The 19611-nt window shown below is 44.3% G+C and overlaps 1 protein-coding gene across 6 annotated transcripts in view; it reads right to left on the bottom strand.

Moving 5' to 3' along the window:
- The window catches only part of ctnnal1 (catenin (cadherin-associated protein), alpha-like 1), a 210182-nt gene that overhangs the window by 112061 nt on the left and 78510 nt on the right, over positions 1-19611 (bottom strand). Inside the window, exons 3-11 of one of the 6 annotated variants that reach the window (XM_014142798.2) lie at positions 17663-17850; positions 15126-15245; positions 11041-11130; positions 8940-9026; positions 8138-8338; positions 6324-6413; positions 4663-4821; positions 4278-4370; positions 1385-1550 (exon numbers count right to left, since the gene is read on the bottom strand). In XM_014142798.2, the coding sequence (XP_013998273.2) occupies positions 1385-1550; positions 4278-4370; positions 4663-4821; positions 6324-6413; positions 8138-8338; positions 8940-9026; positions 11041-11130; positions 15126-15245; positions 17663-17850 (1194 nt within the window). Of the gene's footprint in view, positions 1-1384; positions 1551-4277; positions 4371-4662; positions 4822-6323; positions 6414-8137; positions 8339-8939; positions 9111-11040; positions 11131-15125; positions 15246-17662; positions 17851-19611 lie in introns of all 6 variants that reach the window. The other 5 variants (XM_014142794.2, XM_014142797.2, XM_014142793.2 and 2 more) reach the window with 5 other exon arrangements.

A 19611-nucleotide genomic window follows, 5' to 3' on the forward strand; every position in this document is an offset into this window, starting at 1 on the left:
TTATCCCTAACACATCCTCTATCATACTACAATTGATTATCCCTAACACATCCTCTATTATACTACAGTTGATTATCCCCAACACATCCTCTATTATACTACAGTTAATTATCCCTAACACATCCTATAGCATACTACAATTGATTATCCCTAACACATCCTCTATTATACTACAGTTGATTATCCCTAACACATCCTCTATCATACTACAATTGATAATCCCTAACACATCCTCTATCATACTACAATTGATTATCCCTAACACATCCTCTATTATACTACAGTTGATTATCCCCAACACATCCTCTATTATACTACAGTTAATTATCCCTAACACATCCTATAGCATACTACAATTGATTATCCCCAACACATCCTCTATTATACTACAGTTGATTATCCCTAACACATCCTCTATCATACTACAATTGATAATCCCTAACACATCCTCTATTATACTACAGTTGATTATCCCCAACACATCCTCTATCATACTACAATTGATTATCCCTAACACATCCTATAGCATACTACAATTGATTATCCCCAACACATCATCTATCAGACTTCAAATGGAGTGCAACCAATCAACTCACTCTCTAAGTTTGGATAAAGGGACATTTCAGTAGAATTTCCAGGGGTGGTGAGGGTGTGATAAACATCACTAACATTTTCAAGGAGCATTACATCACATAAAAGTACAGGCAGCTTTTTGGAGGGCCTGTCTGTGTCGCTTGAGTACCACACCCCCTCCACACACACGAGCACACACACAAACACAAACAGAAAGGTAGACACACACACATACACAGATAAACACACACCCATACCAGCTTTACCAGAGGAAAAATAGCACTTTTACTATGTGAGAGCCACGACTCGAGGGCACAGTGTGAACGTCATCGTTTAACTTCCCCCAGGGAGGGAGATTTATCCCTATTCCTCCTCTATTCAATTGGTTTAGTAGGGGGACGTCGTTGGGATCGTAGCCCATAAATACTGGCACCGTGACACACCACAGAGGTTACGGATGATAGGAATCACGCTGCGTGCTGGGAGAGAGCTCTGAGAAACGTCTGGCATCACCACGCTGGGACACACACTGGCTATCAGGCCTGTAACAGAACGGTTTGTATATCCAACTCAATGAGAGGTATCCTGCTGATGGTGCTTTAATCTGACATCCCCTCCCTGATAGAGATTGTGTCAGACAATACAAACAACTACGGTTATAGAGATTTAGCTGTCTATGAATAGGATCAATACATTTTAGACTACCGCAGCTCAGCGTGAGACAGAGAGTAAAAACAACCACGGCTTGTAGTGTGCAACCCTCTCCTGCGACTGCCCATAACACACACCCATCCCTCTCCCCCTCTCCTACCACTGGCAGTCCCACCTCGGCGGCCCTCGAACACGTCGTTGATCTCCCTTAGCAGCACGGCCATGTCGCAGAGCTGGGACTCCCAGGCCTCACAGAACACATCCAGGTTCTCCTTGGCAATCTTACTGGATGGGTGCAGGGCCAGCGTCTGGGCTGCAGAGATGATCTGACAGGAGAGAGAGAGGAAGGGGGAGAGAGAGAGAGAGAGAGAGAGAGGGAGTGAGCAGATGGAGTAGCTATGTTTTACACTGTATTGGACTGTGAAAGTGTTTTGATAAGGTGCACTAAGTTCTACCTTAAGTCAGGGGATCCCAAACTTTTTTGGCCCACGACCCCATTTTGATATCACATTTGTTTCGTGACCCCACCATGTAACAAAAATGATGTAATCAACGGCCAATGTTAACTTTTTTATTTGACAGCCTATTACAAATGAGTCTGACAGTTCTTTTGACAGCATTTGAAAAGTACTGGTTTGAAGTGATTGAAATGGATCAGAAAGTTATTGGGAAGTTCAGAAGGTCCTCAGCTAATAATTATGTGTGATCTTTCCCCCCAGTCTGGCTTAGTGCCTGGTCTTGTCCACTCTGTTCTAATTGGCATTGTAGAAGGAAACAGACACAAACGTCTGTGTCTTATCTCTCAGTGATGGGGTCATAATATTTTGTAGCTTAAATCGTTCAAAAGACTGAGCCACATTTGTAGGAGGAAAACAGCTTTTTTATTTTATATTTTTGCTTCCAAATTTTATTTCACCATTTCTCTCGCGACCCCATTTTCAAAATCAGGCAACCCCACATGGGAAACGATCCCTTAAGTGGAGCTATTACTATGTTACTCACAGCAGTACCTATCCAGACCAGTTGATTCTTTCAGGGAAGACCAACAAGGGGCCCAAGAAAAGGAGAGGGTGATTTGAATGGAACCAGGCCTCAGTCTCGTACAATGTTGAACTACTATGAGACAGCAGAGACACAGGAGTTACACCGGATCATTACCTGTCAGTGTGGGGGTGGATTTGTTCCATTTCACACAATCTTCAGCGGGCAGGGCATCAGTTTTGTTCCCCACTTTTCTAATTATGTTTGGTCTTCCAGGCCGTCGGGAAGGTCATTATCTGCTGCTGGAGGTATAGTGTGAAATGTGATGATCCTCCCACGGTAACGTCAGACGCTGCATGACCCCACAGTAATGACTGAGCTCATAGGCTCAAAGGTCAACCAATCAATAAGGTCACAGAGGGGGAGCCACCGCCAAGCAGGGAGGGATGATACTGGTGTGTGTGTGTATCTGTGCGTGTCTTTCAATGATAATGAAGGGACTCCTGCGGGTAATTGCCAATTAAATGCAGCACACTGGGGGTGATGCACTCTGACTTCTGTGCATGTGGTTGTCTGAGTTATTTCCCCATGTATCAGATGAAGTCCTCTTAATGTCTGTTTCTGCAATGGTTGGCTGTGTTTAATGGATGGAGTTGAAGCTATAAGGGATCTAGATGACAGGGGATGTACTGACAAACTGAACCTTGATTATGGAGAGGTTATACAGCTTATCAAGTTTCTGTCGCAACATGGATTGTATCAGACATGATCAGGACTATGCCATCTCAGGTGTCTTGTTTTGTCCCTTCAGGGCCCCGTCCTCAGTGTCAGTGTGATGCGTATGTTTTACCTGTCAGTGTGTGTGTGTTTTACCTGTCAGTGTGTGTGTGTGTTTTACCTGTCAGTGTGTGTGTGTTTTACCTGTCAGTGTGTGTGTGTTTTACCTGTCAGTGTGTGTGTGTTTTACCTGTCAGTGTGTGTGTTTTACCTGTCAGTGTGTGTTTGTTTTACCTGTCAGTGTGTGTGTGTTTTACCTGTCAGTGTGTGTTTTACCTGTCAGTGTGTGTGTTTTACCTGTCAATGTGTATGTTACCTGTCAATGTGTGTGTTACCTGTCAATGTGTGTGTGTTTTACCTGTCAGTGTGTGTGTGTGTTTTACCTGTCAGTGTGTGTGTGTTTTACCTGTCAGTGTGTGTGTGTTTTACCTGTCAGTGTGTGTGTGTTTTACCTGTCAGTGTGTGTGTGTTTTACCTGTCAGTGTGTGTGTTTTACCTGTCAGTGTGTGTGTGTTTTACCTGTCAGTGTGTGTGTTTTACCTGTCAGTGTGTGTGTTTTACCTGTCAATGTGTATGTTACCTGTCAATGTGTGTGTTACCTGTCAATGTGTGTGTGTTTTACCTGTCAGTGTGTGTGTGTGTTTTACCTGTCAGTGTGTGTGTGTTTTACCTGTCAGTGTGTGTGTTTTACCTGTCAGTGTGTGTTTTACCTGTCAATGTGTGTGTTTTACCTGTCAATGTGTATGTTACCTGTCAATGTGTGTGTTACCTGTCAATGTGTGTGTGTTTTACCTGTCAGTGTGTGTGTGTGTGTTTTACCTGTCAGTGTGTGTGTGTTTTACCTGTCAGTGTGTGTGTTTTACCTGTCAGTGTGTGTTTTACCTGTCAATGTGTGTATGTTACCTGTCAATGTGTATGTTACCTGTCAATGTGTGTGTGTTTTACCTGTCAGTGTGTGTGTGTGTGTTACCTGTCAGTGTGTGTGTGTTACCTGTCAGTGTGTGTGTGTTTTACCTGTCAGTGTGTGTGTGTGTGTGTTACCTGTCAGTGTGTGTGTGTTACCTGTCAGTGTGTGTGTGTGTTTTACCTGTCAGTGTGTGTGTTACCTGTCAGTGTGTGTGTGTGTGTGTGTGTTACGTGTCAGTGTGCGTGTGTGTTACCTGTCAGTGTGTGTGTGTGTGTGTGTGTGTGTGTGTGTGTGTGTGTGTGTGTGTGTGTGTTTTACCTGTCAGTGCGTGTTTTATCTGTCTGTGTGTGTTACCTGTCACTGTGTGTTACTTGTCACTGTGTGTTACCTGGGGGCCGATGACGTGGAAGGTCTCCTCAGCGTGTATACATGTGATCTCCAGAGGCTCTGTCCCAGAGACGTGACACAGTAGACGACAAGTCTGGAACCGGACAAAGAACATCGGCGTCTAACATCAATTTGACTGGATATGAGCAGTAGACACAGACCTACATGTTGATGCCAAAAACAGATCAAGATACTTATCCAAATGTTTCAATTGAAAAAATACATACAGGCTTCCAAAGCCAGTAGCCCACATCACACATGTCCATATACCTCAGGCATAGAGATGGATATGAGGTTGGATTGTTGTGGATTGAATTGAATACTTTATTGTGCTTCAATGGTGACTTGATCAAGTCAACCTCCCCAGCCTAGTGAGCTTCTCTCACCTCCACCAGCTGTTCTTTCTGCTCGCCAAGCGTCCGGGCATACTCTGCCACAGCCTCCAGGTTGCCCTCGCCCCCCGAGGCCTTCAGGGCCCGCAGAGGCAGGTGTTCTGCATGCAGCTTCAGCAGGTCCGCCGCCCGCCCCACTGCCACCTTATGAAGCTGGACGGAAGGGAGAGGGGAAAAGAGGGGGTGAATATGTGTGTACGTTTTGTATCTTTTCAACGCCTGGGTGCACAATGGTAGCAGAAAGAGAAAACAATAGTAAGACAGAAAGAGAAAAAGGCAGAGAGAGAAAGAGCTAGGCAGAGAGAGAGAGAAAGAGCAAGGCAGAGAGTGAAAGAGCAAGTTAGAGAGAGAGAGAAAGAGCAAGGCAGAGAGAGAGAGAGAAAGAGCAAGTCAGAGAGAGAAATAGCAAGGCAGAGAGAGAAAGAGCAAGGCAGAGAGAGAAAGAGCAAGGCAGAGAGAGGCAGAGAGAGAGAGAGCAAGGCAGAGAGAGAGAAAAAGAGCAAGGCAGAGAAAGAGCAAGTCAGAGAGAGAAAGAACAAGTCAGAGAGAGAAATGACAAGGCAGAGAGAGAAATGACAAGTCAGAGAGAGAAATGACAAGTCAGAGAGAGAAATGACAAGGCAGAGAGAGAAATGACAAGGCAGAGAAAGAGCAAGTCAGAGAGAGAAAGAGCAAGTCAGAGAGAGAAAGAACAAGTCAGAGAGAGAAAGAACAAGTCGGAGAGAGAAAGAACAAGTCGGAGAGAGAAAGAACAAGTCAGAGAGAGAAAGAACAAGTCAGAGAGAGAAAGAACAAGTCAGAGAGAGAAAGAACATGTCAGAGAGAGAAAGAACAAGTCAGAGAGAGAAAGAACAAGTCAGAGAGAGAAATGACAAGGCAGAGAGAGAAAGAACAAGTCAGAGAGAGAAATGACAAGTCAGAGAGAGAAAGAACAAGTCAGAGAGAGAAATGACAAGGCAGAGAGAGAAAGAACAAGTCAGAGAGAGAAAGAACAAGTCAGAGAGAGAAAGAACAAGTCAGAGAGAGAAATGACAAGGCAGAGAGAGAAAGAACAAGTCAGAGAGAGAAAGAACAAGTCAGAGAGAGAAAGAACAAGTCAGAGAGAGAAAGAACAAGTCAGAGAGAGAAAGAACAAGTCAGAGAGAGAAATGACAAGGCAGAGAGAGAAAGAACAAGTCAGAGAGAGAAAGAACAAGTCAGAGAGAGAAATGACAAGGCAGAGAGAGAAAGAACAAGTCAGAGAGAGAAAGAACAAGTCAGAGAGAGAAATGACAAGGCAGAGAGAGAAAGAACAAGTCAGAGAGAGAAAGAACAAGTCAGAGAGAGAAAGAACAAGTCAGAGAGAGAAAGAACAAGTCAGAGAGAGAAAGAACAAGTCGGAGAGAGAAAGAACAAGTCGGAGAGAGAAAGAACAAGTCGGAGAGAGAAAGAGTGAAAGGAATAGGGAGAGTGGCAGTGTACACTCTAGAGGATAAAGAGAAGAAGTAAACAGAGGGAGAGTGATGTGGGCATATCAAAGATAAAAAAGAGCAAGAGATACAGACAAACTGTGATGGAGTACAGAAAACTCCAGACATTTCTGCTCTAGGACTGATCCCCTTGGCATGTCAGACAGTGAAGCATTCTGGGTAGGAGCGTAGGGTTACAGGACTCACCTCTCTGCGGAGTTCGTAGACACTTTGGCAGGTCTTCAGTATAGACAGCTCCATCTCCTCCGTGGCCTCTTTAGCATTTAGAGACTGCTTCTTGAAAGAAAGATAAAAACAAAAAGAAAGGAGGGAGGGAGTGGGAAAAGATAAGAGTTGTCACATAAATCATGGATTGCTGCCTTGGACGTGGCCTGTCTCTGCAGAGGAAGGAGAAGTCAGTTTCTGAACCCACACGAGATCACACAGACCTGTTCAGTCCCTATCAGAGAGACAGAGAGAGAGGAGAGAGAGAGATCGCTCGATTGCTTAGGCAATGTTAACATATGTTTCCCATGCCAATAAAGCCCCTTGAATTGAATTGAATTGAGATCCCTTCTGCTTCACCAATAGCATGTAGAACATAATAGTTTCCGACACAGATTCTTAGGCCAAGGAGACAGGTGGGCAGTACCAACCTTGCACAGACAGGATTAAAGCAGGGTGTCAAAACACTGTCAAACAAGGAGGCACCAGATTATTTGTCTTTGACCCACTCACCACACCCCCTCATATCACTCTCTCGGTTTCCACTTAAATGAGTGGAGTAACACACCTTCTCACACCCTCTCTGTTTCTACTGAATTGAGTGGAGAAACACAAACAGACCCAGGGATCCAGCTAGTGACGCACGTTGTGGAAATGTGTCTCACTGGGGAACCAACCCTTCAATGTGTTGTAGCTCTGATTCCATTCAATCTGTCAGTGGAACTGTGGCCTCTACTTTCACATCGTTATACCAGCCTAAACCAAAAACACATTGTATAAAACCTCCAAGTTTCGGTATCCAAGGAGAATGTTTTGAGCGAGGTGTCAAGAGAGAGACAGGGAACACAATGTGTTATCAGTGGAGTCAAGTGGATAGCTATTCATACAACGAGGCTGACTTCAAGTTAGATCTACTCCTATATACTGCTTTACTACTGCAACACCAGTGTTACACTAGTGTATACACCCATATGTTATACTAGGGGCATTGTGTTTCCAACAGTGAAGACTTGTGAAGAGCAGAATCAACAAGCTCTGCATAATCAAAACAGTTGCTTTGTGAGGTGTTACAGTTCACAGTTATCCATTGTTATGTAAATGCAAGCTGAAAAGTACCAGTGGCCTGGTTTTGGCCGCATGTGAGAGCAGGTCCGCCAGAGACACGGGTACCAGCCCGCGTAGATGGAAACAGACAAGTCTGAGCCTTTTGGGTAAAACGCTAGGGTAAATCCTGTATGGAAACACGCCTATAGTGAATGAAGGAAAATAGTACTGTACAGTAGCATGCAGGAGGGTTGTGTGAAAAGGCTGGATATTCTATACTTCTCCTCCACATTATCTGTAAACCTATCAACAGTACACAAGGTCATGCAACTACACTCCTGCAGTATGATTCATTTGTCACCCAGAGAATCACTTGACAGCTCAAGAACATTCACTGACAATATAGAAAGGAGATACAGAGAGAAGGTGAATGTGTGTGTTCCAGGTCTCTGTTGAAAAACAGATTTGTATCTCAACGAGACTAACCTGGTTAAATAAAGGTTGAAGAAAATGTGCGTGAAAAGGAAAAGAGGTCTGTGGGTATTTGCACGTGTAAATGTGCATATGCATGTGTTAAATCATAACATACTGCATGTGTGCTCTTAACCATGTAGACGTATGAGTACATATCTATCACATATCTGTGTGAGTACTTGTATACATGTTTGTGTGTCCCTGTGTGTCTCTGTGCTTGTGTGTATGCATGTTTGAGTGTTTATATGTGCGTGTATGCCCTGTGAACGGCCACATACCGCCTCCATCCAGGCTGTGATGAGCTGGTCAGTGTCCTGGCGGGCGAGCTGGCAGAGCTGCAGGATGCCCTCTCGGTGCTCGTGGCTGGTGTAGGCCGAGTCAGTGAAGTCCTCCGTCCTCTCCACCACCGCCTCCAGCTGGCCAGACAGAGCCTGGTGGGGCAGCAAGTACAGACCCTCACGCAGACCTTCCACGTTGGACTGGGATCACAGACAGAGACACAGACATACACACAGAGAAAAACACAGAGACAGAGACACAGAGAGGGAGACACAGACAGAGAGAGAGACAGCGACAGAGACACAGACAGAGACATAGAGACAGACACAGACAGAGAGATAGAGAGAGACACAGAGAGAGACACAGAGACAGACAGAGACACAGACAGAGAGATAGACAGAGACACAGAGACAGACAGAGACACAGACAGAGACACAGACATAGAGACAGAGACAATAGTGAATACAAAAACGTATTTGTCATGCCAAAAATGTCATTGACACAGGCAGAGACAGAGACACAGGCAGAGACAGAGAAGATCATTAGAAAGCTCTATGATCTCTGTTGCAGTCTATTATCCAGTTCAAAAACAAGTTACTGGCATATCAGGTTGACTAAGGATAATTTACTTATTCTAAAGAACTCGCACAGAACTCCTAGCATACTTCATCTTTGTATGTAGAGGCCTAAAGCGGCATACTGTATTAACACAGGCAGGTACAGTGTTATAACACATTGTTGCGTTGTACTCAGCAACATATGGAAAGAGCCCCCAGGCTCGGTCCTCCCCTGTCGTCCCACCTTGAAGTCCTTGATGCCGGTGTAAATGCTGAGGGGAAGGACCTTGGTCTCCCCGCAGGGCCGAGCGTCCGTCACGATCTCCATGACCTGCTCCAGGGCGAAACGCATGCGGTGAAACACGGCGTCTTTGTTGATACGTGCTGACTCGCAGTCAGGGTGTCTGAGACACGTCTGCACGGAGGAGAGACTCATGGTTTATAAGTATCTGGCACATGATTTGAAAACCAAGCAGCAGATGAAGAAACAGTCCATGTTTGAAATCAATTGTAGTAATACAGTCCCTCTACCTCGTAAATACAGTTAAAGTCTGAAGTTTACATACACTTAGGTTGGAATCATTAAAACTCGTTTTTCAACCACTCCACAAATTTCTTGTTAACAGACTAGAGTTTTTGCAAGTCGGTTAGGACATCTACTTTGTGCATGACACAAGTATTTTTTCCGACAATTGTTTACAGACAGATTATTTCACTTACAATTCACTGTATCACAATTCCAGTGGGTCAGAAGTTTACATACACTAAGTTGACTGTGCCTTTAAACCGCTTGGAAAATTCCAGAAAATGGTGTCATGGCTTTAGAAGCTTCTGATAGGCTAAATGACATCATTTGAGTCAATTGGAGGTGTACCTGTGGTATTTCAAGGCCTACCTTCAAACTCAGTGCCTCTTTGCTTGACATCATGAGAAAATCAAAAGAAATCAGCCAAAACCTCAGAAAAGAATTGTAGACCTCCACAAGTCTGGTTCATCCTTGGGAGCAATTTCCAAATGCCTGAAGGTACCACGTTCATCTGTACAAACAATAGCACGCAAGAACAAACACCATGGGACCACGCAGCCGTCATACCGCTCAGGAAGGAGACGCGTTCTCTCTCCTAGAGATTAACGTACTTTGGTTCAAAAAGTGCAAATCAATCCCAGAACAACAGCAAAGGACCTTGTGAAGATGCTGGAGGAAACAGGTACAAAAGTATCTATATCCACAGTAAAACGAGTCCTATATCGACATAACCTGAAAGGCCGCTCAGCAAGGAAGAAGCCACTGCTCCAAAACCGCCATAAAAAACCAGACTACGTTTTGCAACTGCACATGGGGACAAAGATCATAGTTTTTGGAGAAAGGTCCTCTGGTCTGATAAAACAAAAATAGGACTGTTTTGCCATAATGACCATCGTTAAGTTTTGAGGAAAAAGGGGGAGGCTTGCAAGCTGAAGAACACCATCCCAACCGTGAAGCAAGGGGGTGGCAGCATCATGTTGTGGGGGTCCTTTGCTGCAGGAGGGACTGGTGCACTTCACAAAATAGATGGCATCATGAGGCAGGAAAATGATGTGGATATATTGAAACAACATCTCAAGACATCAGTCAGGAAGTTAAAGCTTGGTCGCAAATGGGTCTTCCAAATGGACAATGACCCCAAGCATACTTCCAAAGTTGTGGCAAAATGGCTTAAGGACAATAAAGTCAAGGTATTGGAGAGGCCATCACAAAGCCCTGACCTCAATCCTATAGAACATTTGTGGGCAGAACTGAAAAAGTGTGTGCAAGCAAGGAGGCCTACAAACCTGACTCAGTTACATCAGCTCTGTCAGGAGGAATGGGCCAAAATTCACCCAACTTATTGTGGGAAGCTTGTGGAAGGCTACCCGAAACGTTTGACCCAAGTTAAACAATTTAAAGGCAATGCTACCAAATACTAATTGAGTGTCTATAAACTTCTGACCCACTGGGAATGTGATGAAAGAAATAAAAGTTGAAATAAATAATTCTCTCTACTATTATTCTGACATTTCACATTCTTAAAATAAAGTGGTGATCCTAACTGACCAATGGGAATTTTTACTAGGATTAAATGTCAGGAATTGTGGAAAAACTGAGTTTAAATGTATTTGGCTAAAGTGTATGTAAACGTCCAACTTCAAATGTATATTTAACACAAAAACTATGTTTTACGTGAGAAGTTAGACTGGTTTGATTCCAAAAAAGAATGAAAATTCACATGACCACCATAAGGCCTAATTTCACCCATGCAGTACTAAGGTTTTCCAGCTCAAAGCTTTGACCTACTACATTAGCAGTAGTGGTAGGACATACATACCTTGGATGCAGTGAGCAGCATCATGGTGCATTTCTCCAGCACTGCTCTGGCTGCTGCCATCCTGGCCTTCTTATTCTCGTCCTTCAGATCCTAAAATGACAGAGACCAACACAGTTAAGCTGTGTTCACATTGACAGTTTGAAGTCACTCAAATCCTATTTATTTGCATATCTGATTTGAATCTGTTCTTTTTCCTGCAGCCTGAACAGACAAAAAGCAGATGGAATCTAATATTTCAAGACACATTTCAAACCACTTTCGTAGGTGGTTTGAAGTCAGATACAAATCTAATTCCTGCCCATGTGACTTGTGTCTGAAAGGTCAAATGTGATGTTTTTGTCCTCAAGTGGTTCTTTGGAATATCTTGTTGCTTGCTAGCTACTCTGTTACCAGTTTGACAAGAACATGTGGCAGCTAACTAAACTAGCTTGTTGATTGTTTACAAACAAATTAGTGAATGTGACAGAAAGCTAAACAGCTACCTAGCTAGCTAGTTGACTGCTGTTGCTAGCCAAAAAGGATTCAATTTGAAAGTTGGATCATCTTATACTTTGAGGCTTTAACCTGTTAGGGCTAGGGGGCAGTATTGACACAGCCGGATAAAAAACGTACCCGATTTAATCTGGTTACTACTCCTGCCCAGTAACTAGAATATGCATATAATTATTGGCTTTGGATAGAAAACACCCTAAAGCTTCTAAAACTGTTTGAATGGTGTCTGTGAGTATAACAGAACTCATATGGCAGGCCAAAACCTGAGAAGATTCCATGCAGGAAGTGGCCTGTCTGAGAAGTAGTGTTTCATCTTGGCTCTTTTTATTGAAGACTGAGGATCATTGCAATAACGTGACACTTCCTAAGGCTCCCATAGGCTCTCAGAGCCCGGGAAAAAGCTGAACGATATCGAGGCAGGCTCTGGCTGAAACACTTTATCGCTTTTGGCAAGTGGCCGCTCAGAGTACTATGGGCTTAGGCGCGTGCCCGAGTCGACCGAATGCTTTCTTTTCTTTTGTCTGTTTACCTAAACGCAGATTCCCGGTCGGAATATTATCGCTTTTTTATGAGAAAAATGGCATAAAAATTGCTTTTAAACAGCGGTTGACATGCTTCGAAGTACGGTAATGGAATATTTAGAATTTTTTTGTCACGAATTGCGCCATGCGCGTCACCCTTATTTACCCCTTCGGATAGTGTCTTGAACGCACTAACAAAACGCCGCTGTTTGGATATAACGATGGATTATTTTGGACCAAACCAACATTTGTTATTGAAGTAGAAGTCCTGGGAGTGCATTCTGACGAAGACAGCAAAGGTAATAACATTTTTCTTATAGTAAATCTGACTTTGATGAGTGCTAAACTTGCTGGGTGTCTAAATAGCTAGCCCTTTGATGCCGGGCTATCTACTGAGAATATTGAAAAATGTGCTTTCACCGAAAAGCTATTTTAAAATCGGACATATCGAGTGCATAGAGGAGCTCTGTATCTATAATTCTTAAAATAATTGTTATGTTTTTTGTGAATGTTTATCGTGAGTAATTTAGTAAATTCACCGGCAGTGTTCGGTGGGAATGCTAGTCACATGCTAGTCACATGCTAATGTAAAAAGCTGGTTTTTGATATAAATATGAACTTGATTGAACAAAACATGCATGTATTGTATAACATAATGTCCTAGGGTTGTCATCTGATGAAGATCATCAAAGGTTAGTGCTACATTTAGCTGTGGTTTGGGTTTATGTGACATTATATGCTAGCTTGAAAAATGGGTGTCTGATTATTTCTGGCTGGGTACTCTGCTGACATAATCTAATGTTTTGCTTTCGTTGTAAAGCCTTTTTGAAATCGGACAGTGTGGTTAGATTAACGAGAGTCTTATCTTTAAAATGGCGTAAAATAGTCATATTTTTAAAAAATTGAAGGTTTTGCATTTCTAAGGTATTTGAATAATGCGCCACGGGATTACACTGGCTGTTGAGTAGGCCCATAGAGGTTAAAAGTGTTTAAAACACGCAGATTTTGAATATTCAAAGCAACTGGGAAATGTCCATGGCAGATTGTTGTCATCTTAGCATGCTACATAACTTCTGAGTGATAGGAAGCACATGCACCACCACCAATCAGTCTATACCACTGCGTAAACACCCATCGTTACTATGACAACTAGCGTAGCCATGTCAGCAAATAACTGCTGTCTGAACAAACACAAATCCAATTTGGTCACGTACCTTGCTGTTTGGACAGTCAGTAGTCCAAAACTGATTTGAAAAACAAAACTGATTTTCAATATTAAGGCACGCAGTGTGAACAAGGCTTAAGAGAAGAAGCTTCCCTTCAGGTCCTAAAGGACAGAGACCAACACTGGACAGTTAGAGAAGTAGCAGGTTCCCAAACTTCTCTGATTTGTGAGTGTGACCCAGTTAAAGCCTTTTGAATGATCTTGTGAGCCACCGAATAGACAGAACCATTTCTCAAGCTTAAATCCAACACGACTTACAGTGACCTACCAGCACCAGTGGGCTCTGACGCAAGTCTCAAACCCACTCTGACTCAGTGGGGTCTGACCATACCAGTGGTCTGGACTAGTGGACCAAGGTCACATCCCAAATGGTACCCTATTCACCATGTAGTGCACTTCCTAAAGAACATGCTGAATACATATAGACCACATTCCTATGATGGGAAAGATATGTCAGAGTTATTAGGCTATGTTTAGTTAAAGCCTAGTTCTCAGGCCATCAGAGTTCTTACTCATAGACCAACCTGGTGAAGCTCGACTCAATGCAGTAGATAAAATTACGCAGTCGGCAGGAGACTAGATATCTCAGTAACATCCATGGTCTCTCTCTCCTCTCTCTGTGTTTCAAAGACTTAGCCTCCAGTAGGGATTGTGTGTGTGTGTGTGTGTGTGTGTGTGTGTGTGTGTGTGTGTGTGTGTGTGTGTGTGTGTGTGTGTGTGTGTGTGTGTGTGTGTGTGTGTGTGTGTGTGTTTTTCGGGAGAGGCTGAATCGACTTCTCGAGGCGCAGAACCATGGATTACTAAGGAGATGTGATGATGTGTTATTATATTCCCCTGCTCTTCGCTAGGTTAGTCTCTCAATAGAAGAGCCAGGAGATTTCCAGACAGAGAGAGAGATGGGGACGTGGCATGTTTGTGAAACACCCCTTTAAACAAAAAGAAGGGAAGGAAAGCTGAATATTATCCGTTCTCTCCCTACAGCACAGCGATAACACTTTTCATCAGCTAGTTAGCGCAGTCGGTTAAACCATAGCCTGTATCCCAAATGGCAACCTATTCCCTGTCTAGTGCACTAGCCATGGGGCTTTGGGAACAGGGAAGAGGGAGCCATTAGGGATGCTTACAAAGAGACTGTGTATGAATCAAAGCATGATTAGCAGACGCTGACACTACAGGGGAACACCAGAGTTTTTCTGGCCTCATTATTTCTGTAAAACTTTTTGTTTTATATATATGACATGTTGCACTTGATATATTTCAAATAGAGAGTTTGTTTGATTTGAAGGTCAAAACGTATCAAGGCATATCAACATTCTGCTTTCATGATGTAAACGCTCCTTTGATATGTGAGTCAGATCTGACCCATTCTTTTATGCCGTTTGTCTAAACACACACACACACACACACACACACACACACACACACACACTCTCCTAGCCGGTGCAGAAGCCCTGGAGTGTATCTCTCTGTGTGTGTGTGTGTGTGTGTGTGTGTGTGTGTGTGTGTGTGTGTGTGTGTGTGTGTGTGTGTGTGTGTGTGTGTGTGTGTGTGTGTGTGTGTGTGTCTGTGTAGCAGGGGCTCGTCACACACACCCTGCTATCTGTGTCATCTCGCTGTCTGAGTGGATGTGGAGCCAACAGCACACGGCACTGTACACAATCTGGAGGGTCTCACTCCCCCCCTCTCTTTGGACAGACTGTGTTTATCAAGAGCTGATGGGGAGTGGAGAGGCACATAGTGTTTGGTAGGATGACATAGTGTTTGGTAGGATGACAGTGTGTTTGGTAGGATGGGGGGAAAGAAGGAAGACCTGGCCCAATACACTTTCAGAGAGGGATGATACTCACATTCTGTCTGTCCCCGGTCAGGTGGGCGAACTCCACCATCTGGTTCCCGAACTGGCTGAAGATCTGGACAAACTCCTGGAAGGTGCTCACTCTCTCCAGCTGCTCCAAGGTTACTAGCACCTGGAAGATCAGGAACACTATTACAGTAACTACCATTGGCTCCCACACCTACACATTACACACAACAACTCTTCAATTAAACACAAAATACCACATGCTGAACTCAAAGATGGCACATTTCTTTATGCCAGAACCATGTCTTGAGGGAGCAAAGTTGCTGTGAGAGATGTTACTACTTTGACACCTCAGACTGCCTTTGCTGCTGGCAAAATGCTGCTTTAAGATATGTGAACGAGGTAGCAAAGCAAATTCTTAATGTGGGCCTCGCCATACAAGTGATGATCATTAATGTCACTTTCCACGCTTTCCAGCCGCAGTGTTCAGTAGAGCAGTTTGTCATGACTGATTGACTGAGACGACACGGAGGACCTGTCTGTCGAAACAGGAAAAGGTCATAGTGACAAGAAGTGGTATTGTCTCCCAATCGTCTTGTGAACGGGGAAATAGGAAGGTGGATTAATGGTGGTGTCACCATGTCTCAGGAGTTATCACAATGGCCTTGGGGCTGAGTGGGGCATCTGAAAAACCAATCAGATCACAATGATTTACCCCAATCACCTCTACTGTACACAATGGAACACACATGGTGGGGTAAAGGGTAACCTGTGATACGCCTGCAATACAGACGGAACTCCGTGTTGCATGAAGGTGTGTTAAAACGGTCACCTGGGATCTGTCTGCAATACAGACGGAACTCCGTGTTGCATGAAGGTGTGTTAAAACGGTCACCTGGGATCTGTCTGCAATACAGACGGAACTCCGTGTTGCATGAAGGTGTGTTAAAACGGTCACCTGGGATCTGTCTGCAATACAGACGGAACTCCGTGTTGCATGAAGGTGTGTTAAAACGGTCACCTGGGATCTGTCTGCAATACAGACGGAACTCCGTGTTGCATGAAGGTGTGTTAAAACGGTCACCTGGGATCTGTCTGCAATACAGACGGAACTCCGTGTTGCATGAAGGTGTGTTAAAAGGGAAATCTGGGATCTGTCTGCAATACAGACGGAACAGAACCCATGATGTATGAAGGTATATTAATGTATACAATAGTTACAGGAATGACTATTGTCATGAAAATGTAGAAATCATTAGCTTACTATGTCTTCAGCTACTTTATAAAACACGTACCTTGATAACGTGCTACTAGTGAACTGTATTGCATTTAGATACAACTTTGTCTGACTGTAAGGGGTGTGTAACTGGTGGCAGTGAAGTCAGACGCAGGAGAACAGAACTAGGTAATAGCAGGAGCAGTTTAATTGTAAAACTAACGGCATAAAGAATAACAAACATGGGTACAAAACCCGTCGCGCACCAGTAAACAATGTGCACAAGCACTTACAACAAACAATTCCCCACAAAGACATGGGGGGAATAGAGGGTTAAATACACAACAATTCATGAGGGAAATGAAAACCAGGTGTGTAGGAAAACAAGACAAAACAAATGGAAAATGAAAAGTGGATCGATGATGGCTAGAAGACCGGTGACGTCGACCACCGAACACCGCCCGAACAAGGAGAGGGACCGACTTCGGTGGAAGTCGTGACACTGACACATGCAACACTGAACAAAATCAGCCGATGCATAATGCATCAAACCTTCAACACCTCTCAGACCCCCCCCAAAACTTCATGAAATATGGATCTATTATAAAACAGTGTGATCCATCCATCCGGAGCAGTGTGTGTGTGTGTGTGTGTGTGTGTGTGTGTGTGTGTGTGTGTGTGTGTGTGTGTGTGTGTGTGTGTGTGTGTGTGTGTGTGTGTGTGTGTGTGTGTGTGTGTGTGTGTGTGAGAGAGTGGCTTGGCTCTAGGAGGGTAAACAGTAGTGACATCCTGCAAGCCAGGCAGGAGCTCTATGCTGTTATCAGACAGACACAGGGTTCAAAATTGAATTGTGTTTGCCAGTAATGGGAGCAGACCTGTCGCCCGTCTGTCCAAACAGGCCTTACTGGACGTGATTAGGCCCTTACACTCTGTGTATGTGTGTGTGTGTGTGCCCCCTCGCCTCTAAGAGCCATACACGCACACACACAGCACATCCCGTTCCTGAAAGCAGCAGGAATAGAAACAGGGCCTGGTCCTTTTATGTAAATGTGCTGCTACTCTCCCACCATTATCTCCACAGCAGCAGAGGAGTTCTCCTGTACTGTATCATGGAGCTCCGATAGGATCTGAAAGGAGGATGGAGTTGCCAGTGCTGGGTGCTCTGTGTGTGTGTGTGTGTGTGTGTGTGTGTGTGTGTGTGTGTGTGTGTGTGTGTGTGTGTGTGTGTGTGTGTGTGTGTGTGTGTGTGACTCTGTCTCTACCTACTTTGTTCTGTGAGTCTGTGTGCATCTATAACCTCTATATCTATACTGTGTGGCCGGAAGCGGTAACTACTTGATGATCTGTTTGATGACGATGGGACCTACTTTGTTGCGTGAGGTGATGATCTGTTTGATGACGATGCGGTCTGCGAGGACCAGGACTTTGGTGACGGAGGAGAGGAGCATGCGGGCGGCCTTCACCATGCCTGTCCGGTCACTGAACACTGTTGTGCGTCTGTCCACAGGGGGCGTCACCGCAGTCCCAACGTCTGTCAGCTGGGCTATGGCATCCCCTAGAGGACAAAAAGGACGGAGGATGATAATGGTTTTTAGAGCCCGACCGATATGTTTCTTGGGTCTGATACCAATTCCGATTTTTGGGGGGACAAAACTTACCGATACCAATATATCTCCTGATATACTGTTTTACAGCGGAAATGAAAAAGTGTAATTTTCCCGCAATGAAATCTCATAAATTGCCATTCAGAAGAGCAACTGTCCTTAGAAATATGCTGCAAATGTTGATTTCTTACATTGTGAAATTAATGACACATCATGAGAATGGCTGCAAGTGTTCAGATAAGCATGAGATTCCCTTTTTTCATCCTATTTATAGAACATTGTTTATCAGTGGACTTATCAGCAAAACCTATTTAGTGGTAAAAGGCCACTATAGTGAACCGATATATCATTCAGGCTCTAGTGGTTTTGATGATGATGATCAGGAGGAGAAGGGGGAGGGTGATGATGATGATGATCAGGTGGAGTAAGAGGAGGAGAAGGGGGAGGGTGATGATGATGATCAGGTGGAGTAAGAGGAGGAGAAGGGGAGGGTGATGATTATGATCAGGAGGAGTAAGAGGAGGAGAAGGGGAGGGTGATGATTATGATCAGGAGGAGTAAGAGGAGGAGAAGGGGGAGGTGATGATGATGATGATCAGGAGGAGTAAGAGGAGGAGAAGGGGAGGGTGATGATTATGATCAGGAGGAGTAAGAGGAGGAGAAGTATGATTATGATCAGGAGGAGTAAGAGGAGGAGAAGGGGGAGGGTGATGATGATGATGATCAGGAGGAGTAAGAGGAGGAGAAGGGGGAGGGTGATGATGATGATCAGGAGGAGTAAGAGGAGGAGAAGGGGGAGGGTGATGATGTTGATCAGGAGGAGTAAGAGGAGGAGAAGGGGGAGGGTGATGATGATGATCAGGAGGAGTAAGAGGAGGAGAAGGGGGAGGGTGATGATGATGATCAGGAGGAGTAAGAGGAGGAGAGTGATGATGATGATCAGGAGGAGTAAGAGGAGGAGAAGGGGGAGGTTGATGATGATGATGATCAGGAGGAGTAAGAGGAGGAGAAGGGGGAGGGTGATGATGATGATGATCAGGAGGAGTAAGAGGAGGAGAAGGGGGAGGTTGATGATGATGATGATCAGGAGGAGTAAGAGGAGGAGAAGGGGGAGGGTAATGATGATCAAATCTATAGGAATTGTTCTATATCATTCAGCATAGAAACACCATACAACATTTTCAGAGGTACCATGTATAGTACATTATCACTTTATCTAAATGTTCTAATACTTGGTCATATTTCTTCACAGTGGTTTCATGGAAACCCCATTATCCAAAAACTTGTTCAAAGTTGCATAAACTAAAAAGTGACATCCAGAATTCAGCTCCACTTTGTTTGAGAGCTAAAACCCTTTAGGTTCCCTTCCCATGGTGCCCTATGTGACAGTTGAGAGGCTCCTCCCCTCCCTTCTCTTCTCTTCTCCTCTGCTCTCCTGTCAGTCAACGGTAGCACCATAAACCCCAGTGGGAACATCTCATCCTGGACAGGCTTATATTCAGCTCGGTGGCACTGCAGCAATGTGATGCCAGCCAATGCTAGGGCCAGCTGGCACGCCCTCTGAGCGACATGACCAGGCCATTTCAAACTGAGAGGCTGGTACACTGGAGGGGCGCTAATTCCTTCACCAAACTCCAAAACAACCCTGGGTGCACAACGGAAAAGGAAAACCAACATACAAATATTGGGCTGAAGAACCATAACCAAAATAG

This window comes from Salmo salar, chromosome ssa14, assembly GCF_905237065.1.
Source record: "Salmo salar chromosome ssa14, Ssal_v3.1, whole genome shotgun sequence".
Lineage (NCBI taxonomy): Eukaryota > Metazoa > Chordata > Actinopteri > Salmoniformes > Salmonidae > Salmo > Salmo salar.